The sequence below is a fragment of the Postia placenta genome (assembly GCF_002117355.1).
Source record: "Postia placenta MAD-698-R-SB12 unplaced genomic scaffold POSPLAscaffold_16, whole genome shotgun sequence".
NCBI lineage: Eukaryota > Fungi > Basidiomycota > Agaricomycetes > Polyporales > Adustoporiaceae > Rhodonia > Rhodonia placenta.
Window position 1 is genome coordinate 913,509 of NW_020169847.1, and position 27,444 is coordinate 940,952.

At 53.6% G+C, this 27,444-nt stretch overlaps 8 protein-coding genes across 8 annotated transcripts; 4 read left to right on the forward strand and 4 right to left on the reverse strand.

Annotated features, from left to right (window-relative positions):
* Positions 1-1,122: 1,122 nt before the first annotated feature.
* Positions 1,123-4,142, forward strand: POSPLADRAFT_1155502 (hypothetical protein; the record flags this gene model as incomplete). The annotated part of the gene is made up of 6 exons (XM_024486948.1): positions 1,123-1,695; positions 1,737-1,901; positions 1,958-2,708; positions 2,773-2,927; positions 2,985-3,663; positions 3,727-4,142. The coding sequence occupies 6 exons, from the start codon at positions 1,123-1,125 to the stop codon at positions 4,140-4,142; spliced, it is 2,739 nt and encodes a 912-aa protein (XP_024334874.1).
* Positions 4,143-8,172: 4,030 nt separating this feature from the next.
* On the forward strand, positions 8,173-9,664 carry POSPLADRAFT_1185494 (hypothetical protein; the record flags this gene model as incomplete). The annotated part of the gene is made up of 4 exons (XM_024489151.1): positions 8,173-8,502; positions 8,615-9,111; positions 9,167-9,378; positions 9,443-9,664. Exons 1-4 carry the CDS (start codon positions 8,450-8,452, stop codon positions 9,662-9,664), a joined length of 984 nt encoding a protein of 327 aa, XP_024334875.1. The 5' UTR covers positions 8,173-8,449.
* A 1,703-nt stretch (positions 9,665-11,367) lies between these two features.
* Positions 11,368-15,529, reverse strand: POSPLADRAFT_1154727 (hypothetical protein; the record flags this gene model as incomplete). The annotated part of the gene is made up of 18 exons (XM_024486878.1): positions 11,368-11,501; positions 11,570-11,649; positions 11,698-11,821; positions 11,871-11,928; positions 11,984-12,340; positions 12,386-12,571; positions 12,624-12,712; positions 12,765-13,437; positions 13,493-13,590; positions 13,682-13,771; positions 13,825-13,985; positions 14,038-14,159; positions 14,208-14,357; positions 14,403-14,482; positions 14,539-14,955; positions 15,005-15,163; positions 15,221-15,266; positions 15,347-15,529. 18 exons carry the CDS (start codon positions 15,527-15,529, stop codon positions 11,368-11,370), a joined length of 3,207 nt encoding a protein of 1,068 aa, XP_024334876.1.
* A 1,628-nt stretch (positions 15,530-17,157) lies between these two features.
* On the reverse strand, positions 17,158-18,951 carry POSPLADRAFT_1041527 (hypothetical protein). The gene is made up of 8 exons (XM_024477926.1): positions 18,775-18,951; positions 18,523-18,717; positions 18,345-18,471; positions 18,078-18,295; positions 17,892-18,024; positions 17,725-17,834; positions 17,498-17,666; positions 17,158-17,416 (listed from the first exon to the last, which is right to left on the reverse strand). Exons 2-7 carry the CDS (start codon positions 18,549-18,551, stop codon positions 17,603-17,605), a joined length of 681 nt encoding a protein of 226 aa, XP_024334877.1. The 5' UTR covers positions 18,552-18,717; positions 18,775-18,951; the 3' UTR covers positions 17,158-17,416; positions 17,498-17,602.
* Positions 18,952-19,237: 286 nt separating this feature from the next.
* Positions 19,238-19,525, forward strand: POSPLADRAFT_1095545 (hypothetical protein; the record flags this gene model as incomplete). The annotated part of the gene is made up of 1 exon (XM_024483127.1): positions 19,238-19,525. A coding segment is annotated over one exon (288 nt), but the record flags the coding sequence as incomplete, so codon positions are not given.
* A 100-nt stretch (positions 19,526-19,625) lies between these two features.
* On the forward strand, positions 19,626-20,331 carry POSPLADRAFT_1154779 (hypothetical protein; the record flags this gene model as incomplete). The annotated part of the gene is made up of 2 exons (XM_024486883.1): positions 19,626-19,793; positions 19,852-20,331. 2 exons carry the CDS (start codon positions 19,626-19,628, stop codon positions 20,329-20,331), a joined length of 648 nt encoding a protein of 215 aa, XP_024334879.1.
* A 609-nt stretch (positions 20,332-20,940) lies between these two features.
* On the reverse strand, positions 20,941-25,499 carry POSPLADRAFT_1155477 (hypothetical protein; the record flags this gene model as incomplete). Its single annotated transcript, XM_024486947.1, has 9 exons — positions 20,941-21,465; positions 21,568-21,602; positions 21,880-22,008; positions 22,050-22,123; positions 22,471-23,558; positions 23,685-23,839; positions 23,896-24,655; positions 24,739-24,876; positions 24,918-25,499. The coding sequence occupies 9 exons, from the start codon at positions 25,497-25,499 to the stop codon at positions 20,941-20,943; spliced, it is 3,486 nt and encodes a 1,161-aa protein (XP_024334880.1).
* A 1,238-nt stretch (positions 25,500-26,737) lies between these two features.
* Positions 26,738-27,386, reverse strand: POSPLADRAFT_1155010 (hypothetical protein; the record flags this gene model as incomplete). The annotated part of the gene is made up of 2 exons (XM_024486905.1): positions 26,738-27,101; positions 27,265-27,386. The coding sequence occupies 2 exons, from the start codon at positions 27,384-27,386 to the stop codon at positions 26,738-26,740; spliced, it is 486 nt and encodes a 161-aa protein (XP_024334881.1).
* Positions 27,387-27,444: the final 58 nt, after the last annotated feature.

The following is a 27,444-nucleotide window of genomic DNA, read 5'->3' on the forward strand; positions in this document are numbered from 1 at the left end:
TGATCCATGTATGCTACGGGTCGATATGAGCGACCCTGTAAATTGTATACCCGCCCTATTCTTCTTCCTTACTTACCACTAAGGATATCACGCCACTGTCGAGTAAGACGGCCCAGAATAAAGGATCAAAACAAAGAATCACCGCCCCACTGCTGTGCCGCGCGAATATGTTCATCCACAACGACGATTCTATGACTCTTCGCGTCGAGCCCAAAACGGATGACAGCAAGAGCCTCACCAATGAATGGTCTCGCCACGCATACCTTCGTGCTGATGGAATCCGCACACATGAAGGCATACAACGTCAATATCGGCGGGGGTAGTGCAGCAGACGAGCTGCAGTGGAGCAATCAGTTAATGAGTTAGTACATGCATGTGTGGGCGTGCGAGTCCTCTCCAATGGCTTGATCGCTCGGTGGTGGCACGTCAATGCGGTTTGTCGTACAGGAAGTTGGGAAGCAATACCGGCCTCCTTTGAAGGCAGAAGATCACTAATCAATAGCCGCAATCATAAGTCAAAGTGTACAGTGAAAAGGCTTATGTCTGATGTAAAATACGTGATCGTACTTTACAAGGCAAGAAGAATGCTGTTTGTAGATACTTAGGAACCTCAACTTCTTTCTGCGGTGGAAGTGTGGCGTGTGACTTGTGCCAACCTTCCACGTGATGAACGCGTCTGTGGCTGCCGCATGCGGGCGCCGGAGATCATCTTGGAATCTGTGCCACTTGGCTATATTCATCTGGTCTTGCTGTCATCGCCACTATTCAGCCAATCAACCAAACACGCGTCTGTGATTTGAGCCCTTGAGCCACCGTCATTCAGTCAGTGACCACGCACCTGAACGAAGGCACGATCCACAGGTGCTAGCACCGGGCGGCTCACAAACTTCACAGCAGGTAAGCATTGTCTCCTCCAAGGCAGGGACTAACCACGTTTCTCACTTTCACCTGAGTGTATAGCTCTCTAATCCTTTGTCCTTCCAGCCACATCGCTGACGGCTCTTCTCCGCGTGTTTCGCAGCTCACGGAAATTAAACACAGTGTCGAAGTTGGATTTCCTGATCACATCTCCTGGTCATATAAAATGCAGCAAGATACATCGTTCGAGGACCACCAACCAACATGGAGGGTGAGCCATCCTCTGGTGCCTCCAAGGCCAACCCGTCTGCTAACCCGAGCGAAACGCCGGTCCGCGTCAAGGCTGTTCAAAGCGCGTCTTACATGGAAGGCAACCTCGATGCAGCTCGCAAAGCTGTGATGAAAGATCTTGGGACGACCGCACCGGAGGTCGACGCTGACTTCTTCCAGACATACCTCCTTCCTCGGCTTCCCGTAGGCGTTGACATCAACCAGTTAGTCAACGAACTCCACAAAAAAGATATCAAAGGAAACCGTTGGGTGGCATTCCAAAAGGATCCAAAAAATATCCGCGGGAACGAGGACGCCTGCTTCAATCCTCTCGAAACTGTGGCAGCAGCCATCGCGAAGGTCGCAAGCACGATGACACGCAAGAAACAGCTACTCCAATTTGCCCAGAACCCAGACAAAGCGCCCGAGTCCAAGACGAGGACGTCGAAAAGTCGCCCGGATGGATGTTTCATGCTCAAGTCACGGTATAAGCGTAGCCTGCGATGGATGGACATCGCGCTTTCCGCTGAATACAAGAAAGAAGAGAACGTTAAAACTAAGGATGATGTAAGCGCATCTCATTTTATACATATATACTTGGCTGATAGCTGTGGCAGGATGTTCGAAAGGTAATCTGGAGCATGCATCACTGTATGCGGGAGGATGCGAGACGTCGGTTCACCTATGGACTCACGATTGAAAATAGGACGATGCGGATGTGGTTCGGCAGCCGCACAGAGCTGCTTGTCAGTAAACCGATTGATTTCATGTCGGTAAGCTGTGCCTTCATCGTATTCTTCGTGTCTCCTGCTCACAGTAATCTGTTTAGGAACATCACAAGGTCGCTCATTTCTTCGTCGCAATGATGTATGCGGATGAGCATGAGGCGGGCTGGGATCCCACAATGCGATACGTGCGCAAGAAGAACGGGAAGAACGACGAGCTTGAACTGGACAAAGAGGATAAACCCCGGCTCGACATCGATGTCCGAGATCAAGATGGAACAGTCGTACGATATCGGACGATAAGATGGTTATCAGACGATGGCGCAAATGATCTGCGAAGCAGGGGTACGCGTGTCTGGGAGGTGTGCATATTCGACAAGAACAAGGAAGGTGTCGATCGCTTCGCTCTCAAAGACCAGTACATTGATGCCGATCGACAACGAGAAGGCATGATCATTCACAAGCTCCGGAACACGAAAACAGATGATGCAACAAGAGACATTATCGACCAATCGCTACTCACTGTGGAACATCACGGAGATGTCTACGTAGAGGGTATGCTCGATCATACCCGCAGTCTCATGACGCGCAACGGTGTACCGCCCATCCATATCGGTTTCAAACTCCAGCAGATTCCGGAGGATGGGGTTATAGAGACCCCAGCCCAGTCGAGCAAACAAGCAGGCGTGGGCCACTACCAGACTTCAGCAGAGCTGAGGACGGCCTCCGCACAGAAGATCTATACATACCATGCAAAGGTCCATTACCGTATCGTGTTCAAAGAGGTATGCAAGCCGCTTCGTGAATACACCTCGCTTAAGGACGTCTTCGATATTCTGATAAGTGGTTTACTTGGTAAGCCCATGATATGTTATCGCACTTGGTTTCGGAACTCATGGCGTGGTCGCCTTCCCCTTAGGGCTGGCCGCTTTGCATGAGCTTGGATGGGTACATCGTGACATCAGCACAAGCAACCTTCTTGGCATCACGGTGGATGGAGTGGTGCGTTGCAAGCTGTCAGATCTCGAATATGCAAAGTTGATGGATGATCTTTTGGGTCACGAAATACGAACCGTGCGTGTCAAATGACATTTATTGTTTTTATTGCTAATTTGCGTCTCCCGTGAACAGGGCACTAGATCCTTCATGGCAGTCGAAGTCTACGATTTGGACTACTGGTTTACCTCGTCAAAACAGCAAATGGCACATGCCGGACGCCGCAAGCGACCTCCGAAACCAGCTGCTTCACGCCTTGCTAGGGTCACTTCCGTGAAGGGTGGAAAACGAGAAAATATCGTCAAGCCGGTCAGTCATCGTATCCCCACAACGCCCTTCCGGTACAATCCACTCCATGACCTGGAATCCATTTGGTGGGTGGCGATATATTTTGTCTTCAACAAATCGGTGGTCAAGGTTGGTGGCAAACCCCCATCCATGGATACGTCGCAGCGTGGAAGCTACGACGCTCAGAAAAAATACGCTGAGTTGTTGACCACGTCGTCGCGCGGCAGACTAAAAGCTTTAGCGCATGAGACTGCCCTGGCGAAGAAAATCACCCACTTACACGCTGCCGTGCGGAAGATTGCTGGTGGGCTTATCGAGATCAAGGAGGAACTGGTCAATTGTTATTTAGAGGCTGAACAGCAGCTTGACTCAATCCATCACACAGTCGGACAGGACCTTCTCGACAATGTCTTCATAACATGGTTCGCGGATTTTCTCGGCGATCTGCAGGAAGAGGACATTGAGATCGACATCCTGCGCAAGGATCCACGACAAGAGTTCGAGAATCCATTCGAGATTGCCCAAGGTCAGCACAGTATGACCAACGACAATGCCTTCGATGATGACGCTGACATAGAACATAATTCAGATGAATCTGATCAGGGATCTGTCGCCGAAGATCCAGCTCGAGTGGCCAGTAACGGAACCACGGCCGCACAGGCGACTGCCAAGGGTGGTGCACAAGACGTAGTTGTCGAAGACCCTGACGCTGGACGATCCGTTGACAAAGCTACCGGTTCATCTGTCCCTCACATCTCGACAGAGCCCCTTGTCGAAGGACGCTCTACTCGTCCGCAGCGCAAGCGTGCTCCTCCCGTCCGATATGGGTCAGAGTCCAATGTGCAGAAGGGCACGACGCGCAAGACCGCGTCATCGTCATCAACTCTGACTACCACAACACAAGCTGCGACGGGCCAATCAACCTCACGGACTACGTCGAACACTAAGGCAGCGACGAAGTCAAGCACGAAGGCAAAGACGGCGGCGAAGACGAAGACGAAGTAGGTGCAGCCTAAGGGCGTCGGTACGGTATGGCCATCCTGTTCCAATCTGTGGCTTGGCATCGAGATTTTGGACGTTATACGCTCTTCATGTCATGCTACGTCACTCTACTGCTTGTCATCTATTCTGGACACTATCTGTAATTCTGGACGCTGCTGGTTGTGCTATTTTATTACTTGGATCTCGTTGCCTCCGAATATCTTATGACTGCTACTAGTGGTCCCCATATATATATACTATCCCACTGCGCTATGAAGTGCACCGATTTTGTCCGAGCGTAAGCGTTCATTGACATGCGGCTTGGGCGACTCACCTGCTAGTGAATGACCCACTGAGCCCAGACGTCTCGTCCTATCGTCGGGCAATTCGGAGTCGACGAGAGAAAGCATATCGCTGACCTCAGTATATGCATCAAGGTGATAGCGCAACCGTTTTGGACGGTGCCATACAACAACCATGCCGGGTCATCCGCAGCGCCAAAACGTGGTCAGGATGACATCGAGATGTGTATTTTCTACGGTAGTGCATGTCCCGAAATCGTGACGCTTGCAGGTCAATGCGCCCCCTATATGTAGTCTAATACTGCGTGGTCTGCGGAACGCATCCTGCGCGATAATGCGTCTAACCAGTCTGTACTACAGACGGCAGATGTTGCAGAGACTCGCCACTAAGTTCCCGTACCCCGTGAGCTCCTCGTCCGTCAAACTCGTCGGTTCGTCCGTGCTGTCAATCCCGAGGTCGACCAGCGCCTTCGAGATCGCCTTGCCGACATCGTACCACGCAATTACGGCAATCCCGGAAAGCGTCGGTCATTGCTGGCAAGGCTTCTCCTTCGGCCAGAATGGCGGGCACGCCTCGAAAAGGACGGTGTATAGGCCCGCCACTGCGAGAGCTTGTAGTCAGCTTTTCAAGATTGGGCGTCCGGTAGCCTGCAGTCATGGATGTGAGCATCCGGCCAGTATGGATTTCCAAGCCCAAAGACGCCGCCCTGCTTGTGGTCGAGCGACGCACGGATGAGGCTCGGATTTTAAAACGGGAGTGGATTCGAAACACCCGCATCGAATACGGGACCCAATTGCCTGGCCGCAGATGGTCGACGGCAGCATGATGTGGGTCCGCACATGGCCTGCAAATCATGCCTAAGCGAGGGGTATACAACTGTAGAACCGGTGCCGCGCACGCCACGCTCATCGGCGCTACCAGTGAGGCCAACGTTCCCGTCCACCGCGGTCGCCGGGATCGATTTGACCTGTGCGACTTCAGTATCAGAGTGTCCGGGTAGATCGTGTCCCGAAATGCAACGCAACATCGGCCAGCGCGGCAGTCACGCCCATGCCCAATATCAGTCTCATCGTGAGCGCTAAGTGCCACAGCAAATGCTTTATGAGCACGTACGGTGTGGCCCAAGATGGGGAAGTACCCAATTAGCCGGGGGAAAACGGAGCGCAGGGTAGATGCCCAAAGTACCAGAGATGCGGATTACGATCTCGCAGTCGATGCGGTGCAGGGCCGTTAGTGGGCGTCCCGCGCAAATGTATGCTATTCTTATCGTGCATCACGCATACGTCCCGCTCGAAGCATCGCCAGAACCGAATGCGCACGCCCGGATATCACGTAGGAGAGAAGCCACAGCCATCTGAGCGCTCAACAATAGAACACCTATCACAAGTGCTGCCGAACCTTGTCCACGTATAGGCAACCTGTACTAGTCTAGAGAAGGGTTGGCGTTCGGAAGCAGAGAATGCGATAGCAGACACAAGTAGCATGTATTACTTTGCTTTGCTTTGAAAGCAAGGTAACGCTGAACCCAGCTGATATTTGCTACTAGGGTGTAAACGACAGGAATATACACGCGACGCGTCGCAATAATGTGTGTCGACGCGTCGCACGTGATCGCGTCGCCCTTGTCATGTCTCCCAAAGGGCACAGATTCGAATTCGCCGTTCAGCCAAGCGTATGATGACGTAGAGCCATGTTACCGAGTGAGTATGTTCACATCATGCGGATTGACGGAACATCAAAATGAGCGAGCGTGAGGCGGGAGCCGACACGTCTGCTATCAGTCAGGGACCGGGTCGTAGCAGCTTCGTCCGAAAAGCTCGCTCGCACAGGTGTAAAGGAGTATAGTAGAGGGGAGGGAGTGAGGGCTCCCATAATTGTATCAGGAAATTCCCGCAGCAGACGCATCTAACTCATGTACGTACCTACAAGCTCGCGGGCTGGTGCCCAAGCCCGCCGAACCCTGCCTGGCTGGGGCACATATAGCTCAACACAAGTTCTCGAAAGATCTTCAAGAGACCACGGAGCCTAGTGTGCAGGCTTGGATTGACTATAAAGCCAGGCCCGGTGGCCGCAAGTGCGTCCCAAAGTAGGGCTTTGGGCCCGAGCCGGGCCCTGAACAACACTAACTACAAGTTGCAAGAACAAACTCGAAGATGCCGAGCAATGAGCATGTTCAGAAGCATACTCACACTTATCAGACCGGAGTATATATTTCCCCTATTCGCACTGCGTATAGATGCAGGGAAACATGGAGAAAGCGAGCACATGCACCGCACGCGAACGACGGGAGTCAGAGGTGCGTGTTTGTGTATACAAGTTGCCCGGATAGGAAGGAGGATGACCCCGGACACTCTCGTACCCACGTGCTCCGGTGAGTGCATGGCGCGAGATTGGATGCTGCTCCTGTACTCACTTCGACGAGCACGACTAGCTTTATCCCATCTGCTCCTGGCCGACGTACCTTCGGTGTTCGGCTGCACTTCATTCATTTTTCGTCTCACGCTCATCGGCCGCGACTCAACCGCAGCATCGTGTGCGAGGCGACCGACCGAGGCCTTCACATCGCCGCTCGTCTTTAGCGCATTCCCTCGCATCCACAGCTCACCGCTCGTCATTCCAAGCAACATATACGCACGTCAGACTGGCCCATGGTCTCAGCATCGTCAAAAGGAAAAAGACTGCAAGGAAAACCCGCCCCCGCGCCCCCACCGCCCACGCCGGCCACAGTGAACGCTGCCACAGGCGGGAAGAAGAAGAAGAAAAAGAAGGGAAAGGGCAAGGCAGTGGACATGACTGCGGCGGAGCAGTACTATGCGGAGGAGGACGACACGGCGCACTACGAGGATCACGCGCGGGCAGGCCTGTCGCCGGAGCCCCCGCACTTGCCGCCGCACGCGCCGATGATGAGTGAGGCGGAGCTGGCGGCGACGGTGAGCCAGCTGAGCCGGAGCATACACGCGGGGGACGGCGGCGGGCTGCTGGACGAGGGTCGGGTGGGGTCGTTCCCGGAGGGCATCCGGCACTTTTTAACGAACACGTACCTGCATCTGAGCTCGCTGGGTGACGAGAGCGCAAAGGCGCAGGCGCGGTACGCGATCGCGCACCAGCTGAACGGCGCGGCAGGCGTGGGGATGGGCGCGGCGGCGGGGGCGTACACCGGGACGTATACGGCAGCGGGGACGGTGCCGTTCGAGGCAGGGATGTTCACGGACGCGGCGTTCGGGATGGCGATGGAACAGGCGGCGGCGGCGAACGGGCTGGGCGCGGCGGGGGCGAACGTGGTGCTGCTGGACGAGTACGGGCGTGCGGCGGAGTACGGGGACGAGGAGTACTACAGCGAGGACGAGCTGGAGGAGCTGGAGAGCGAGATGGACTACCGGGCGGAGGCGCGCTTCACGCTCAGCTACGACGGGGGGCTGCTCCCGGGGGCCGGGGCGGGCGCGGCGGGGACGGAGGAGTCGCCGGGAAAGAAGAAGCACAAGAAGAAGAAGAAGCGGGGGGGACGGACGGAGGGCGGGCCGGAGGCGGAGGACGAAGGCAGGGGCCGGCCGGTGACGGCGGGCGTGGGAAAGCGGGGCGCGGCAGAAGAGGGCGCTGTTGCTCCGGAGGGCTCTGACACCTGCACCTGCAACGGAATGCCTGCCCCGCGCCCGACGCCCGCTGCCAACCCGCCCCCGTCGTCGCGTGCGGCGGGCAAGCAGCCCATGGCGTACCCGCCCGCCGCTCCCGCCGCCAACCCGCCCCCGTCCTCGCGTCGCGCAGCCTCCAAGGCCCCCGCACCCTCCCACGCATACCCGCACAATCACGCCCATCACCACCCATCGCCCCCATCCTCCAATGCCTCCGCACCCCACAAGCCTCGTCCGCCAGCGAACGGCTCCTCCAACCCTCCAGTCGCCAAAAACAACAAGATATGGAGCACCAGCACCACCGAGGAGCGCGAGCGCATCAAGGAGTTCTGGCTCGGCCTCGGCGAGGACGAGCGCCGCAACCTTGTCAAAATCGAGAAGGAGGCCGTCCTCAAGAAGATGAAGGAGCAGCAGAAGCACTCGTGCTCCTGTGCAGTCTGTGGTCGCAAGCGGTGTGTGTTCCTCCCTCTCGCTCGAAAATTTTTACTCATCCCGCGCCCGCCCTTCTCCGCCCCATGCCCACGCCCGCCGCCTCTGCGTCCGTTACCGCGTGCATTGAGACAGGAATGCAATAGAGGAAGAGCTCGAGGTACTGTACGATGCTTATTACGAGGAGCTAGAACAGTACGCGAATTACCAGCAGCGCTACATCTCCTCCGGCGGCACCCTCCCTCCTCCCCAGGGTCCTGGGCCCTTCCCAGGCAGCGTCGAGCTCGATAAGAACGGCGCCGTCATCAACCCCCTCGCCCCCCCTCATGCTGCTCCCCGCGCAAAAGGCGCCGTCATGACTAATGGTCGCAAACCCGTCAAGCCTCCCGAGAGCGAGTTTGACGAGGACGACGCCGAAGAGGAGGAGTATGAGGAAGAGGAGGACTACGAGGAGGACGAGGAGGAGGAAGACGAGGAGGATGAGGAAGACGACGCGGATGGCGAAGACGACGAGGACGTCAAGCCGCAGCCCGATCGGAGGATGCCTAGTCGCCGGCGAGCAACAGCGAATGGCACCAAGGCAAACGGACGGGACGGTCTTGGTGGCTTCGGCACCAACCTCACCGTTGCAGGCGAGTGACCCTCGCGTTGCCCCGCGCGTCGCAGCGTTTCATCTCATCTTTGCAGGTGCAGGTAACATCCTCACTGTCGCCGACGATCTGCTCAAGAACGACGGGCAGAAGTTCCTCGAGATGATGGAGCAGCTCGCGGAACGGCGGATGCAGCGCGAGGAGGAGGCCGCTGCAGACGTCGAGGATGACAGTGAGGATGACGAGGACGATGAAGGTGACGAGGATGAGGATGAGGATGATGAGGACGACGAAGATGAGGAAGAGGAGGTGCGTTGTCTCGCGCATATAGTCATGCTCGTGTCTTGCCTGACTGATGATATTGATGCTCAAGGCCATGACGGAGGAGCAGAAGATGGAGGAGGGCAAGCGGATGTTCTCCATCTTTGCCGCGCGGATGTTCGAGCAGCGGGTCCTCCAGGCATACCGGGAGAAGGTCGCACAAGAGAGGCAATTGCAGCTCTTACGGGAACTCGAGGATGAGGACAAGATCAACAAGGAAAAGGAGGTCAAGAAGCAGACGCAGAACCACAAGAAGAAGGAAAAGGAGCGGTAAGCGCCCATACTCACGCGTCACACGACTGTGCTGAGCGGTCCGTTCATCATAGGCAGAAGAAGCTGGCGAAGGAGGAAGAGCGCGCCGCACGGGCTGCGGAGAAGGCTGCAGAGGAGGCTGCGATCAAGGCAAAGCAGGTCGCGCTTGAGGAGGAGCAGCGCAAAAAGCGGGAGGAGGAACGTGCACGCCGGGAGGTCCAGCGCAAGGCGCAAGAAGAGGAGCGGCTGCGCAAAGAAGAGGAGCGGCGGAAACGCCTAGCCGAGGAGAAGGAGCGCGAGGCCGAGCGCGAACGCAAGCGCAGGGAACGCGAGGAGAAGGTGAGGGCCGAGCGCCGCGAGAAGGAGGAGCGCGAGCGCAAGGTGCGGGAGGAGCGCGAGGCCAAGCTCGCTGCCGAGCGTGCTGCTGCTGCCGCGGTCAAGCGTGAACGCGAGGAGCGCGAGCGCGAGGAACGCGAGAAGAGGGCCGCGAAGGAGCGTGAGGAACGCGACAAGGCTGAGAAGGAGAAGGCTGAACGCGACAAGGTCGAGCGGGAGGCGCGGGAGAAGGCTGCGCGCGAGCAACGCGCATCGTCCTCACGCAGTGCCCGCGCGCCGACGTCGCCCCGCAACGGTGCTCCCGTCGGCCCCTCGCAGCGCTCCCCCAACAACGCCGCGCAGCCTAAGAAGATTCTCAACAAGCCTGCCCCTGCTCCGGCACTCGGCCCGGCGCCCATTGTGATCCAGTCGTCGCGCCCGCCGCAGCCGCGCATGACGGTCGTGACGAGCCCGCCGACCCCCGCGCCGGCCCCGCTGCAAATGTCCAACCATCTGCCTCCGCCAACAACGCCGTATCTCGCGCAGCCAAACGGTGTACTGCCCCCGCCTGTACTCTCGCCGCGTGTGCCGCTTACGCCGGGACCTTACATGAACATGGCACCAGGGCCCTCGATGCAGCCCGCGTCACTCGCGCCATCGGCCATCCCGCGTGGTTTCGGTGGCACGCCCTACGAGCCCAGCTTCGGCCGCCCGATGCAACCTCCCGCCCCGATCGCGCCCCCGACGCCCATCACGCCCATCGCACCTCCGACGCCGTCAACGCTACCTGCGCCGATTGGTCCGCCGGCGCGCGCCAACGCGCAGGCCGCGCATGGCTCGCCGACGCATATCGCGCCGAGTCCAAGCGCGCGCAGCGGCGTGGACCCTGGTCCGATTACGCGTCCTGTCGCGCCCATCGCGCGTCCAGGCGGGGACGCGTCCGGATCAGGCTCGACGTCGCCCAGCCGCCGTTCACCGAGCCCAAAGGTTCTCGGCTCATCCGCGCTCGCGGCGGAGGACGACGAGGTAGTTCAGCCAACAGGACGCCGTGTCGCACCTGTCGGTCCTGTCTGGGGCAGCCCGCGCAGCAACGGGCCTGATATGCGTTCGCCATGGGGTGCGCCTGGGTTTGGCTCGCCGCGTGTGCCCATCGGCCCACCAAATCCCATGTGGGGCACTCCCAACCCCGAATGGCATCATTCGCCCGGTTTCTTTCCCGGCTTCGCAACAGCACATAATCCCTCACCTCCACCGCACAGCGGCGGCTGAGCTGTCTTCGCTATTTGCATCTTGACGCTGTTTGTTTTCGTCTCACTCGCACATACCTGCAATTGTTTTATTCTGACTAGCATGCCACTGACGACACTGAATGCATTGTGAAATGTTGAAACTAGGTGTGAACAGCATAAATTACAATAATTTGCTAGATGCTGCCGGCGCGACTCGACTACGGATGACCTTGATAATGTACAGAGGGAACGCGCTTACGGCTACGATCACAGCGACCTTCCACGCAAACCGTACCGATACCACGAATGTCAGGTCTATGACATAGGCATCAGCCCCCCTTGAAGCCAGAAACTACTGGTGGTGCAAGCACCGAGTGACGCACCAAAGTACTCAGGGAGGAATGCAATGCTGATGACATAGAAGAACAGCGTGGCGACCTCGGAAATGATCATGTATATATGCCTATGGAGCAATCAGCAGCTGTCCGCCTCGACGAGAGACAAGTCATACCATGTTGTGATCTCGAGCGCGACCATGATCAGCTCATTGAGAATCAGAGCCGTGAAGGAGATGGACACGATGTTCAAGAACTCGTTCTCAAACAGCACCAAGGACATGATCATAATGGCAGCGCCTGCACCTTTTCAGAGAAGGGAGCAGCGGGTGATCGTCGATTTGCCTACCTTGATAGACACTGATCATAAGCCACATGAAGAACGTCTTGAATGAGAGAACTCGGCCCTAGAGGCCGGTGTCAGAAGAGGAAGTATCGACACATTAAGCTTAAAAAATCAACCTTTGTCAGTTCCTTATATAGCTCGGGATAGAGCAGCGCGAGATCCTCGTTGACGTCTCGGTCGAGTACCAGCGAGAAGACAGGCGCCATAGTGTATACCGTAGCATATCCGACCATGAGCCATCCTTGGTACAATGCGATCGGCGCAAAGTAGAAAATGGCAGAGAAGACAGCTTGCATCACGGAAATGATGAGACCGCGATGGATGACAAATTGCGCCAGTTTGGCTGAACGACGATATGAATTGCGACCGTGCCATAGAAGGAGCTTGGTGAGATGGCTGAACTGCGTGACTGAGAAGTCTGCAGCTAATGACGCCTGCTTTCCCTCCTTTCCGACGATACCGACACCTGAGTCCTTGTGAGTGTAAACACTATGGGTAAGATGCACTGACTTACCGACGTCTGCCGCCTGTATCATGCTGACATCGTTTCCTCCATCGCCGATACAGCATACGCGCTTTCTGGTATGTTTCCGAATCAAGCGCGCGACATCCGCTTTCTGCGTAGGCGAACACCGACACGCTACGACAGCAGAGAGTTTGGTTGCAATCTCGACAAACTCATTCTTAAACAAATTCAAGCAGAGCTGTCAGAGATGTCAGCTCGTCTGAACGTGTACGATGGGTGTAACTGCACACCTGCAACGACTCGCCGTCGATGACCAGACAGCAATCGAGCTTGTTCTGCAGGAATTCAAGCTGATCTCGTACTTCATCTGAAGTCTTCACTGAGAATCCAATCAGTAAGCTGCCTTTCCGAATCGAGTATGGGAAGCTTACATTTCGCGACTTGATGAATATATTGATTTCTTGCGACGAGCTTCGTGGAGATGGCAATACATGTGGCGGTCTCGATCTTGTCTCCTGTCAACATCCAGATCTTGATGCCGGCATTGCGCAACAGCTCCAGAGTCGACTTGACATCGTCCTGTAACTTGTCTTCGACACCAGTCAGGCCCAACAACTCAAGGTCTCGTTCGAGGATGTCTGCAACCACTGCTGTCATCGCCTCGTTCCTGCCTTCCAGCCGAATGCTTGCTTGGTGATGGCGCTCTTTGAAGATCGAGTAGGCCTGTTCTGTTAGCCGCCTTCTCCCGACGACCAATGTACGCAGACCCTCTCGCGCCATGTTGGCACACTCCTCTTCCAGCCAGTCGTTGCGTTGCACGATGCGCGCCATCACAACATCAGCACCCTTCTGCAGGAACGTGATCTCGCCGGACTGCGCATCACGCACAATGATGCCCATACGTTTCGACTCGGATGTGAACGGAAAGATATCGAGGACGTCAAACGTGATTCGCACGCCTGAGGGCGTCTGCAACTCGATACGCGTGCGGTCACGGAATGTCAGCGTGAGTCCGACCGATTCTGTCCATTTCACGATCGCGACTTCGTCGGGAGAAGAGGCCTGGTAGGTCACAGTACCGTCGTCGTTCGTGACCGGAGTGACCTGAAGAAGCAGTCGACGTTGGAGGATGACATGAATGAGAATCACTTTCACCTACGTTATGACACAGTGCAAGACTAATAACAACGTCATGCACGCGCGAGGACATGTCCCTGCGACCTCTCGTGGCAAGCTGCGCTCCCGTCGTGGTGGACCCTCTCCTCATGTGAGCTGTACAAAGGCGCACACGCTCAGTCTCGAACTTCACTGCCCAACCTACGCTGCTCACCTTGCTCCGCGCTCGTACCGAAAGCCATGGCAAGCTGATGCGCCACCTCGTCCATGGAATCAAATCCGTAAGACACGGTGCCCATGTGGAGCTTCTTCATCTCCATCTCTGATAGTAGGGCTCAGCGTTACTAATCTGGCATACAACCTATAGCAGCGTACCGTTCTGTGTCAGTGTGCCAGTCTTATCACTTAGCAGATACTCTATCCGCCCGAGCTCCTCGGGCAGGGTGCTCGTCCGCACGATCGTGTTGGGTATCTCTCTGTCAGTCATGATTTGCTGTGCATAGACAGTCTTGCCCATGTCCAGATTCACACGTAGACTGCACTACGATTAAATTGCATATCACTTACCAAACAATCAAGAGGACGCACCTGATGGGTATAATGGAGGAAAACAGAATCAAGAACCTAAAAATGTAGATATACCAAAGTCCCCGGAAGCCGTTAAGAGCAACAAGTACGAAGGATAACGCAAATGTGACCGCGCAGAGGATCTGGAGAACATTCATTACGGGACCACATTCACGAATAGAAACACCCACCTTCGCCAGTCTGTTGATCTCCAAATCCAGAAGACCAACCTTTGTCTCCGGATGGCTTGTGTTCATGACTGCTCGCGTTTCTAAACCAGTATAGACGACGAAGCCGATGGCCGATCCTGCGGCCAAAACCGTATTTGCCCAAAGTACATTCTCCGCTGTTAACGGCTCGACAGTTGGCACAGGCACCATAGGCACGTCATTCTCGGATGTCATTGGCGGAGAGTTGATGGTGAAAGTACCGATGAAGGTATGAATGTCTTTCGTTGGTGCATCCGCTAAACTCAGTAAAATCATTCAATAGCTACATTGCTGACACGCGTGACGTACTTACCATATATCTCGGCGTCAAGATTTAGCAGCTCTGCGTCGTTTACGAGCTTCTGACACACGGGCACTGCGACTCGCAGCTTCCAATCCGTCTCACCGTCGAGCTGGTCAGTACGAATGAAGCACGTGCCAGAGTGGTCAGACGTGCGCAGCAAGACCAGGTCGGCGGGCACGCGTTGGTTCTTCTCGAGTAGCACGAGGTCGCCGACACGCAGCGCAGATGAGGGCACGGATCGCGTATGCGGTCTGTCCGCCTCGTCTCTTTGTGAGCTAGACGATGAGGGAGTGGCTTCGAGGATTAGATATCGCGCAGAATTTGCTTCGCGATCACGCAAATTGCGTTTATAATCGTCGTACGCCTCTTTGCCCATGGTCACGCAGAGTACAAATGCAAGCGGCGCGATGTACGTGGCGATGAAGCCTGCAAGCCAGGTTACTGTCGTAAATACACGCACAGGGAATGTGCGTACCAATCTTCAAAGCGGGAATGAACTGTGAGAGTGCGACTAGGAGGAAATATAGGTTGAAGAAGAACTTGAACTGTTCGTAGAATACGATTGGGAGGAATGTGAACGCATTGTACTTTTGGTTGCGGACGATGTTAGGAGAGAACTTGTTGCGTAGCTTGTCTGGAGCAATGGCTTAATTGACGTCACAATTAAATAACACACAGAAGGAGGCGATACCTGGCGGACGGAAGGGCACAGTGCGCGATTTGTCTTGGCTAGATGACTTGAGCCTCCGCACCAAAGATGAACGCTTCACCCGCTACGTGTTCAGATGGTTGACTAGCAGGACGCACGAGCACGTACCTTTGATGAACGCTCGGGACCCAAGGGGATCCTCTCCGCCTCCGCCTCCTCATCTCGGAACTCATTCTCCGCTGTATCGTCTCCAAGTAGAGTAGCATGTTCCTCTGGATGCTCTGAGTCGTCGTACCTCTCTCTACGTTTCCCCTTTCTCCTGGAAGAGGCTGCAGCTGCCCTTGAGCTCATCGACATATCTTCCCCGCCTTGCTCGCTTTCGCTGCTAAGCTCGCCGTTCTGGAGAGGGATGTATCCGGCGCGTGACTTCCTGGCTCGTCCGAGACTATGCAAGGGAATCTCAGACATAGACCGCCACCTCGCACATGTATATCACGGGCAGAACACGGTCGCAAGATTAATGGCACAGCCTAGGCTTCGAGTTAAGAGGCGTCCAAGTCTACCGCAGCGGGTGCTGCAGGCAAGCGCGATTTCCGTTTTAGGCGTCCCCAAATCCACGCAGACTATCACAGGTATAGATCGATCGTCTTAGTCAGCAACGTTCATCTCTGAATGGGCGTCAGAAGGTCCAATACATAAACCCGGGACAACATCCTAGATCCAAGCGCACTTGAGATCGTAAGTCACGGACGTTGAAATAATCCAAGCGTGAATAGATAATGTCATTTGAGATCGCAAACCGGTCAAATCAGATAAGCTTCCTGCCCGTGCCAAACCGCCCCGATGCCCGCCCCGGCACTCGTTTTGGTCCGCCCCGGTCAGTGATCCGGTCCCTCACCGCCGGAGATCCTGTCCCGCCTGCCGCACAATTCTGTCATGAGTAGAGTGCACTCCTGTCCACACATTCAAGAACAGCTCACCCCCTTCATCAAATATTACGCTTGTTGGACTATTCAAAGCCTCCAAATAATTCCTATATATTAAAAATACTACATGTAGTACTTCGCATCCCGTACCACACGTCCCATCTCGCTCGGGTGTCCTCTCGGGCGAGCGCCAGTGGGCCAACGCGCGTGAGAACCGGCGACCGTCGCCGATTAGTCAGGTCTAAGAACCATTTATAGAAGTCTAAGTGGGGCGCCCCCCGTAGCTACCCTTGATATCAAATGCATAGCCTCACCGGTGGTTTGACATTTCATCGGGTGGTCATTGAGAAATAGTATAAATGTATTATTGCTTCGAGTGTATGCTAGCAGACCCTTCAGGGATGCTTGCATGACATAATCACCACTTCGAGCACATTTCGAGCGCGCATCAACCTCAAAGTTCACTGAGGCTGGCTAGCTAAGAAAACACGATATAATTTGCTGGATGCATTTTTCATAGGGTCTGTTTATGACCCAAAGTCAGTGGTCGGATGTTCGAAACAATCCACGGCGAGGGAGGGCTGTTTCTAATTGTGTGGACCGGTGTGCAACCTTGAATTGACAGATGCGGTACATCAGCAAAAAGGAACGCATTATGTATGGCCATGCATGTACTCGTATGGCCTTGTAAGGTCCGGCCAGCTTACGAGAGACCGCTATTGTTTTACAGTCTTGTATTGCCATGATGATAAATCAGCGGGGTGATGTAAGAGCCAAAATAGGTAGCTAGGCCCATATGACTATCGAGAGCATGCAAGGCTGGCGAGGCTAGCAGCCTACGCCATGTCATGCATGCTATGGTATTATGGTGACTGTTGTATGGGTCTACTGTGATCGCAGTTCTTGTTAGGTATTGCTAGACCGACTAAAGACTGTATGCCTTGCGACCAAAAAACCAATCAATCCACGGTGGTATTGGTTCGCTTCCGTGACAGACCAGTCACCCGCAGATGATCGAATCGCAAAATAGTATTATGCATTTTCATTTTAATTATAAAATTACAGTTTATTGTTTATTCTGCATAATAAATCAAATGGCACGAGAAGCATATAGTCGCAAATGAATGGTGGCCTGACCAGGTGCACGAAAAGGCTGCGTCGATGACAATGGAGTGGCGCACGTCCACATTATTGAACTGCCTGACGTGCGGCGTGCTGAGCCTTGAGAAGCGAGAGATCTGACTCCTCGTCATCCGAATCATCGTCGTGTGTCAAGCGATCAGATCCAGTGTAGGAGTTGCCAAAAACTCGTCTAGTTAGAGGTGTCGATGGCGAGAAGTTAAGGGAATGATGTATCAGTTTGTGGGAGGATATGCTAGAGACCACTACGTACCTGTTCCACCAGTCAATGGTTTCCTCGTACCATGTGGAGTGGGCTGCGTCATCGAAGATGGCCAAAATCGTGTAGAAGAAATGTTCCGCGTTGAAGTGTGCATCTTCAACCGACCATTCCTCCTGGGAGTTCAAAAGCTGACGAGCCTTTATGTTCATGAGAAGAATATCTGGCAGCATGAAAATCAGATTATTCGCACCTGAACTGCAGCGTATGCTATACTATACTTTGTTACACTAAGCATTCCAAGGATCTGCGCATTCCAGGGCTTCCCGGCAATGGGCCCGTCAGTGACTTTGAGTGCCGTGCGAGGGCCCGTGAATATGTGTCGGAATACCTGTCAAATAGAGCATTGTGAGAGATAGAAGCAGCGCATCAAGACAAGAACACTCACGCGCACCAGAAAGAAGCCTCGAAACAGGCCTTTGAGAATGTTGTGCGGGTCGTAGCTCTTCTCATCATAAACAAAACTCGGCAGCATGGACGCTCGTATCTTCACCCTGCCCTCAATTATTTTCCTGAGATAGCTGCAGAAACTCACACAATTAGTCAATGATGACGCACAATAAATATCACACACCCTTCGGGATCGGCATCGAAGTCAGCAAGGTGACGTTGAGGAACTAGAAGACGGGAACATTGCTGGTGCTGGAAGCCCCGCTCACTCTTCGACTGCTGCCTCCCGTCAATCACAGGAAAGATAGGTTGTCGCGCTGGGTCGGGGGTGATATACCTTACTCCGGAGTAGCGTAGGTCTCCACAGTCCTGTGTGCGTGCCTTTCGCGAGTGCTCGTCAAGCTGTAGATCGATTCAGGAAGCATGAAAAACAGCCTTCAAATATACTTACAAGTGCACAGAGGTCACCCAGACTTGCTGGCTCGCTCTGAAACTCCGAGATTAATTCTCGCAGGCTAGGAGTATAGTTTAATATCGCATTGTAGACACGTATGAACTCGGATCGCTCTGCTGGCGACCTGTCTAATAAGTCAGCTAGCGCAAAATACTGACTAAAAACGGAATCTCACAGTTGCATATTCTCTTCTTGTTCAGTCATCGACTCTGGCCCATTTCCCGCTCCAACTTCGCTTGTATCAGCGTCGGATTGTCCCTCAGCATGCAGACCGATTTGGAAGGCAGTTAGAATATTGACAAAGGGACTAATTCCACGTGGGATCCATTTCGCAGTCTTGTACAATGCATCGAGCACCCCACTTTGCTCTCTAGAATTGACAAAGGTTTCTGTGAGCCTTACACACCCTCACATTCTGACCACTCACCGAGAATATCGTCGCCTTTTTCTTGAATGACTGTAGATCTGCAGCTCTTCATTTAGGTTGGTCGAACTTCCGCTTCGCAGAACTGACAGGTTCAGGGGTGTAGGTTAGCGGCAAATTACTGGCAGCCGTAGGAGCCATGACAGTAGGTGTATGTACTGAATGTGACATTGGAGGGGGTTTGAGCGGGTTGGCTGCCAGTAGAGACGATCAGCATTTTTATGTGCTTCAGAAAGGTGCTAGAGCGTAAGATCCGAGGCGAGGTGAGTGGCGTCTTACTGATCGAGACCGGCCGATTGGTAATCATGGTCTCGATCGTTGAGGCGCAACTGGTTTCTTAATTTACGCTCCCATCCTTTGGGTTTCTGACTGACTGCAACTCTTTCGAAAACTTGGTCATTGTTCTAATGTTTGCTACTAGTGCCAACCAACACCTCATTTCGTCATATTTCATCATTGTGTCCAGGATTTCATGCCGCAGCTTAAAGATCACCTCTCTCGCCTGCTAGACCTTCCTTATGATGGCGAGGAGCATACATTCTCCGATGCAGAGAGCAATACTGTCACCATTATTGGCGGGAAGATATACAAGCATAAGCATTTTCGCATTAACTATACGACCTATGACTTGCGTCGCAGCCAGGACTGTGTCAATCCGCGCAGTGAGGCTCCCGACATCATGGTCCTCGCTCATGAAGACAGCGATCACCCCTATTGGTACGCCCGTGTTCTTGGGGTCTTCCATGCGAACATCTGCCACTCGGGTCTCAGGTCACGCGACCCGTCACCTCAGCATATTGAATTCCTCTTCATACGATGGTTCGGCCGTGATTTAACAACTCGAACAGGATGGAATGCGCGTCGCTTACCGCGAATTGGATTTATTGATGCTGACGAACCCGGTGCATTCGCCTTTCTTGATCCTCGTCACGTTGTTCGAGCAATTCACACTATACCCGCGTTTGCACATGGACGCACGGATGAGTACCTGCGGCCCTCAATCGCAAGGCATCCTCGAGAATGTGATGAGGATTGGGTATATTATTATGTTAATATGTAAGCGAACAAATCTATCTACAGATGACATACTACGAACCTGATGCGGAACACATGTATAGCTTTGCTGATTGCGACATGTTCATGCGCTTCCGCGGCGGTGGTATCGGTCACATGGCAATCGCTGAAGTCACTGAACGCCTACTGCAGGAAAGTCATGAAGACATGCAAGATAACCTGGAGGGTCATCCGACAGACAAGCCCTCGATTCCTGATGCTTTGCGCCCGGCCCGGGGTAGAGATCAAGAGTACGCTGATGTGCGCCACTCGGAGGTAGTACTCGGAAATCCTCCAAACACGCTGACCGTGGGGATGCTGTGCCAGGAGGGTCCCAATAATATACAGGCCGAGGAAGCAGACTACGGATATATTGACAATGATGCCGAAGACATAGATGATGGGGGTGAGATTGGGACTGACGACGAAGATGCTTTGGGTCCTGAAGATGGGGAAGACGATGGTGGTGATGATCCCTGCACAGTCGAAGGATACGCATCATTATGAAACTATCAATTTTTGTATTCTTTCTTACCTCGTCATTTCAATTATGGTTCATTGTGCCTTGTATTCCTATCATTTGCGACTTCTCGATATATCTCTACCTCGAGTCTCGCTCCCGGGCCATCTGCCTTGATGATCTGCCTATGTATGTGCTCGCCTGGATCGAAGATTCTGTTACGACCATCCAAAGGGCCGCAAGTATCTTGGAAGGACCTCACGCGAATGGTCCGATCTTCCCAGTCCTCGGATGCCGAACAACAGGCTCGCCATCTTATTGTGAGTGCTTCTATAGGTATTACCAGACTGGTAGTTCCTTATAATATTCAGACAGCAGCTCGATGTCAAACAATACCCCAGCATTCTAGTGACGCCATGGAATGTCTTGCAAGGGCTAATGATGCGCCGACCGTGACGTGCGGGTTTGCATGGGTCACGGGACCTTATTTGCTTCGTACCTTTTTGCTGATGTAGGTGAAATGACCGGATCGCGTAATCGGATGACATTATCTATTTTCGCATAATCCAACAGCGTCCATGAATGACAAGGAATCGTCAAAAGTGAGACAGAAATCCCTCCCCCAAGAAGCACAACGTCTTCAAGTTCAATTACATTTATTTCCTCTTCGGCTTCCGCTTCGACCCCAACTTCGGCCTGAGCTTAGACTTCAATTTCGACATTGCCTCTTCAATCATAGCCCGTTTCCCTTCTGTCTTCGTAAGAGGAGGACTAATATGGTCCCGCTGAAGGGAGATGTCGGCATTCCTGATCGCAAGGTAATTTCGCCGCGGGTCGTCCTTGAATTCGCCGATTGTAAGCCCTTTAACGTCTGCCCGAATGTCTCCTAAGTCCTCTATCATCTGTATGGTGATATCGGATGCGACCATGTGAGTGATGGGGGTGAGTGTCTCTTCGATGCTTCTGTATTGATTTTGCAATCGGTATCTCATCGTGTCGAGAAGATAACCGGCTGGCCGTACGACTGCGTGAAGGTGAAACACTTCGTCTTTGAAATCCCCCGGTCTTGTCATCGCCCATTCTCTGAACTGCTGTGTCCAGAACAACCGTGATGCATACTGTAGCTGCTTGCTATAGTTCCCTTTGAGTTCGGCATCCATCGACGGCATGCATGATTTAGGCTATGCGCGAGTCTATGTCGTCCTGCCGTCGGCTATGCACAGCCAGGCAGGAGTCCCATTATTCGATGCATGAGCTGACTACACGTTCTCGCAGTGGCGGACCTGCACACTGTCCTTTGCGACGCGATCACGATGAGCTTGAAAGTGATCGGTCGTGGCCTGGAAGGCTCTGGCGAAAAGCAAGAACGTCTAGCATTCTCGGTACCATCTCAGCAAAGCAAGCTCGAAGGCGCTCCTTAGGCTCGATTGGTGGCACCTACAAGCCGACAAGTTTTTGAAACGATGAGCTCATGAAATACTGGTACTATGATGAGTCTTCGCATTATCTGCGGTCTGCAGTACAGACTCGTAGAATGCACCATCGTGCAGGATGCCGATCACTGCACAAGTTCTAGCTCGCACGGCCGAACGAACCACGGCCGATCTTACAGCCGATATACAGGATGGCGGACGTGATCACGAGCATCAAGCCCAAGGGCGCGTTGCTGCAGCAGAAGCACCAGATAGAAGGCGGCCTCGGGTTATCGAATTCGCGGTGAAAAGCTGTAAAACAATAAGGACTTCCCGCCATTTGCCCTACTTACATGGGGCGGCTCCTGGATTGTAGAATTTATCAATCACGGCTTGGGGAACGGACTCATCTTTTGCTTGGATGCCTCTGTCCAATCACCGTCGGATACAGACTCGGAGGGCACACTCAAAAGTGACGCACCCCTTGTCACTTGTGTGCCTTGATCAACGGGTTGAACACTGATGAGCTCTCAGAGAAGTGCACTTGATAACGTGATGGGACAGTATTTATATATGGGGAACACTAGTAGCAGTCATGGAACAATCGTGAGCAACAAGATCGAGCAAATACACTAGTACAACCGACAGCGTCCAAAGTTATAAATAGACCCAATCTCTACGTATGAAACGTATCAAACATCCAGAGTCTCGATGCCAAGCCGCAAGTTAGAACAGAAGGCCCGTTCCGTACCTCGACACATAGGCTGCACCTACTTCGTCTTTGACTTTGCCTTCGACTTTGCCTTTGACTTTGCCTTATTCTTAGTGCTAGACATAGTCCCTGAGGTCGATTGGCCGGTCGCAGTCTTTGATGCTGCAGCCGGAGCTGATGACGATGATGCGGTCTTGCTCGTCATGCCCTTCTTCAAATTGTATTCTGTCCCCATATATCGGACGGGAGGAGCACGCTTGCGCTGCGGACGAGTAGAGCGTCCTTCGACAAGGGGCTCTGTCGAGATTTGGGGGACGGATGGACCGGTAGCCTTATCCACGGATCGTCCAGCATCAGAGTCTTCGGCAATCACGTCTTGCGCGCCGTCCCAGGCAGTCATCTCTTCGGCCGTGTCGCCAGTCTTCACTTCTCGAGCTAGACCTTCAAAGCGGGGTCCCTGGCCAGCTGCGTCTGGGACTTGTTCCGTATCGGTACCATTATTGTTGTCGATCGCACCGCCCCGACCTTCGGCAATTGGGAGATTCTCGACCTCTTGTCGTGGATCGTTGCGCAGGATGTCGATCTGGATATCCTTTCGCCGGAGATTGTCACGAACTTCTATGAAGCTCTTTATGAAGACATCATTGAGGAGCTGATGGCCGATTCTGTGGTGGATTGCATCTAGATCCTTCTCCGCCTTCCGATAACACTCAACGAGTTCTCCCCTGGTCTTGTTGAGCTCGTTGGCAACCCCCCGCATTGCGACATGTAAGTGGATAATTTCCGTCTTCAGGGCAGGGTTGTCCAACATAACCGCAAGTCTCTCGTGCGACGACGTGAGCAACTTGTCAGTGTACTTCTTCTGAGCATTGTAGCTTCCCCGCTGCGACGCTTCCATGGATGGAGGTTTACCAGCAACCTTTACCACCGATCTGTTGAAGATAAAGTATATCGCCACCCACCAAAGGGATTCAATATCATGGAGGGGATTGTACCGGAATGGCCTCATGGTGGTACTCTCACTGGAGGTCTCCTCGGGCTCATCAATGTTCTCAGGAGTGTCATATTGTGCCGCATTGATCCGGTCCAGGGCGACTTGACACTGATCAGCTGTCATTGGAGTCGGCTTGGCTACTTGTGCCTTTTCTTCCTGTGAGCTTGACGAGGTAAATCTGTACTTCAGATCATAGACTTCGACTGACATGAACGATCTGGTGCCCTGTCATTAGGATGTGGGAATCAGAAATGAGAACTATGGACGTTATTTGATACTCACAGTCCGGATTTCGTGGCCCAAACAATCATCCATCGGCTTTGCGTATTCGAGATCTGACAACTTGCAATACAGCACTCCATTCAGAATGAAACCGAGGAGGTTTCCCATGCTGATGTCGCGATGCACCCATCCAAGCTCATGCAAGGCCAACAGTGCTGTACAATCAACAATGAGTCCTAACGCCAAATGCGACAACACGTCACGAACTTACCAAGTGCAGCATTCATGAGAATATCAAAGATATCCTTGAGCGAGGTGTATTCAGGAAGCGGCTTGCATACCTCCTTGAACACGATACGGTAGTGAACCTTTGGATGGTACGTCTCAATGTTTTCTATGGACGGCGCCGTCAGCTCCTCTGGGGACTGGTAGTGGCCCACGCCTGCCGGTCTTCGTTGTTTCGACTTGGTTGTAGTGGTCTTTTTGACTCCGTCCTCCGGGAGCTCTTGAAGTCTGAAGCGGGTATAGGGGTGCGGCCGGCCGTTGCGTGTCATGAGATTGCGGGTATGATCGAGCATGCCCTCCACGTAGACATCTCCGTGATGTTCCACAGTGAGTAACGATTGGTGTATGATGCGTTTTGTCGCATCAGATGCTTCTGCATTCCGGAGCTCCTCGATAATCATGCCTTCTCGTAGTCGGTCGTGATCGATCCACTGATCTTTGAGAGCAAAGCGATCGACGCCTTCCCCGCCCTTGTCGAGTATACACACCTCCCAGACGCGCGTACCCCTGCCTCGCAGACCATTTGCGCCATCGTCTGATAACCATTTCGTCGTCCGATATCGTACGACCTTTCCATTCCCATCTTGGACATCGATGTCGAGGCGGGGGTTGTCTTCTTCGTCCAACACAAGCTCGTCGTTCTTCTTGTCGTTTTTCCAGACATATTGAATCGTGGGATCCCATCCCGCTTCATGTTCAGCCGCATACATCATCGCGACGAAGAAATGAACGACCTTATGGTGCTCCTATACAGATTACAGTGAGTCCGAGACACGAAGAATACGATGGAGACACAACTCACCAACATAAAATCAATTGGTTCACTCACAAGCAGCTCTGTGCGGCTGCAGAACCACATCCGCATCGTCCTATTTTCAACTGTGAGCCCATAAGTGAACCGGCGTCTCGCATCCTCCCGCATGCAATGATGCATGCTCCAGATAACCTTTCGAACATCCTGCCACAGCTATCAGCCAAGTATTCAGGAGCGAAATCGGATATGCTTACATCATCCTTAGTTGCAAGGGTCTCCACCTTCTTGTATTCAGCGGAAAGCGCGATATCCATCCATCGCAAGCTACGCTTATGCTGTGACTTGAGCATGAAGCATCCATCCGGGCGACTTTTCGACGTCCTCATACTGGATTCGGGCGCGTCGCCTGGGTTCTGAACAAATTTGAGCAGCTGTTTCTTGCCTGTCATTGCACTTGTTACCGCCTCGATAGCTGTTGCTACATCTTCGAGAGATTTAAAGCAGCCATCCTCGCACTCGGTAGAATTTTTGGGATCCTTCGGGAATTTTGCCCAACGGTTCCCTTTTATGGCTTTGCCTTTGCCTTTGCGGAGTTTGTTGACTACTTGTTTGACGTTAATATCTGCGGGAAGCGGAGGAAGGAGGTGCGTCTGGAAGAATCTGGTCGAGACCTCCGGTATGGTCGTTCCAAGATCTTGCATCACAGCTCCGCGAGCTGCATCGAGGTTGCCTTCCATGTAAGACGCGCTTTGGACAGCCTTGGTGCGGACCGGCGTTTCGCCCCGGTTAGCAGGTGTGTTGGCCCTGGAGGCATCAGAGGATGGCTCACCCTCCATGTTGGTTTGTGGTCCTCGAACGATGTATCTTGCTGCATTTTATATGACCAGGAGATGTGATCAGGATGGTCACCTTCGACACTGTATCTAATTTCCGTGAGCTGCGAAACACGAGGACAGGAGCCGTCAGCAATGTGGCTGAAGGAACAAAGGAAGATATTGTTCTACACACAAGTGAGGAACGTGGTTCGTCCCCGCCTTGGAGGAGACAATGCTTCAGTGCTGTGAAGTTGGTTAGCCGCCCGGTGCTTGCACCTGTCGACCGTGCCTTCGTTCAGGTGCGTGGTCACTGACTAAATTACGGTGGCTCAATAGGCTCAAATTACAGACGCGTGTTTACTCCAATGGTGGCGGTGACAGCAAGGTCAGATGAATGCAGACAAGTGGCACAGATGCAAGATGATCTCCGGCGCCCGCGTGGAGGAGCCACAGACGCGTCCATCACGTGGAAGGTTGGCACAAGTCACACGCCACACTTCCACCGCAGAGTGAAGTTGAGCTAGGTATCTACGAACCGCATCTTTGCCTCGTAATATATGATCACCCTTGGACCCACATAAGACCCAAGTCATCCGTACATATTCACTACATATCTTGGTTTACGATGACGTTGGCTAGTGATCTTCTGCTTCCAAAGGAGGCCGTGATTGCTTCCCGAGTTACTGTACCACAAACCGGACTGACGTGCCACCACCGAGCGATCAAGCCACTGAAGAAGACTCACACGCCTATACATGCATGTACTAACTTATTAACTGATGCTCCACTGCAGCTCGTCTGCCTCCGCCGATACTGCACAACATCGACGTTTTATGCCTTCATGTATGCAAATTCCATCAGCCTGACACACGGAGGTATGCGTGGCGAGACCATTCATTGGTGAGGTCCTTGCTGTCATCCGTCTTCGGCTCGACGCGATGAGCCATAAGATCGTCGTCGTGGATGAACGCATTCGTGGGGCACAACGGTGGTCGCGGTAGTCTTTGTTTTGCTTCTTCATTCTGTGCCGTCTGAAATTGGCAGTGGCGTGATCTCTTCAGAGTGCGAACACTTTTGTGTTCAAGTGTGGAATAAGAATAGGGCAGGTATCCAAATTACAGAGTCACTCATATCGACCGTAGCATGCATAGTACTTCACTATGACATCAATAACCTCTGTGTCAGCATCAGCATCAGCCCAACACAGAGCAAGGCTCGGGATGCTCACACCGAGCGATAGGAAGACATGACTCGAATCACTAAGACTGCTCCGCTTGGCGCTTCAGTCCATCGGCGACCGCCTGGATCCCCTGCTGCAGCCAGCTAGAAAGGAGTGCGCGCACAAAATATGCACCGGGACCCGCCATGACCTCCCGCGTCTCGTACAGTGTCTTCCCGTCCTCAACGACACTCAGCGCCTGCCACCGCTCCGCGCGCAGTAACCACGATGGCATCAGGTTCTTCCACGCCACGCGATGCGCTGCCGGGTCGACCGTGGTGATTAATTCGAGCGGGCGCGACGTCGGTGTGTGGGACCGGTCGGACGTCGGTGGTATGTGCACCTCCATGAGAAGGTACGATCCCTCGTGCGGTGTCTGGTCGGGCAACGGCTCCTTAGAAGAACTGTCCACGATTATCTGTTTGTGTCTGTTGCTCCCGTGTGTCAGCTAGCGGTGTACACTGTCTACGCAGGGACATGCACACCGTACACGAAGGTGTTCCTGAGAGTTGATACACGCCTCAGTATGAGCATGCCCTTATGTGAACGTGTGGGACTCGGACGTACCATTCGGCATAGGACGTGAAGTCGACGAGGATCTGCCATACTTTGTCTATGGGCGCGTCAATAACGGACGATGCGCTGATCATCAGTGGACCCTGGAAAGACGGAGACGGTAGATTTGACATGAGAAGAATATACGCTCCTTGTAAAAGAACACTGCCGCGGTGAGCAGTAGTCAGGTGA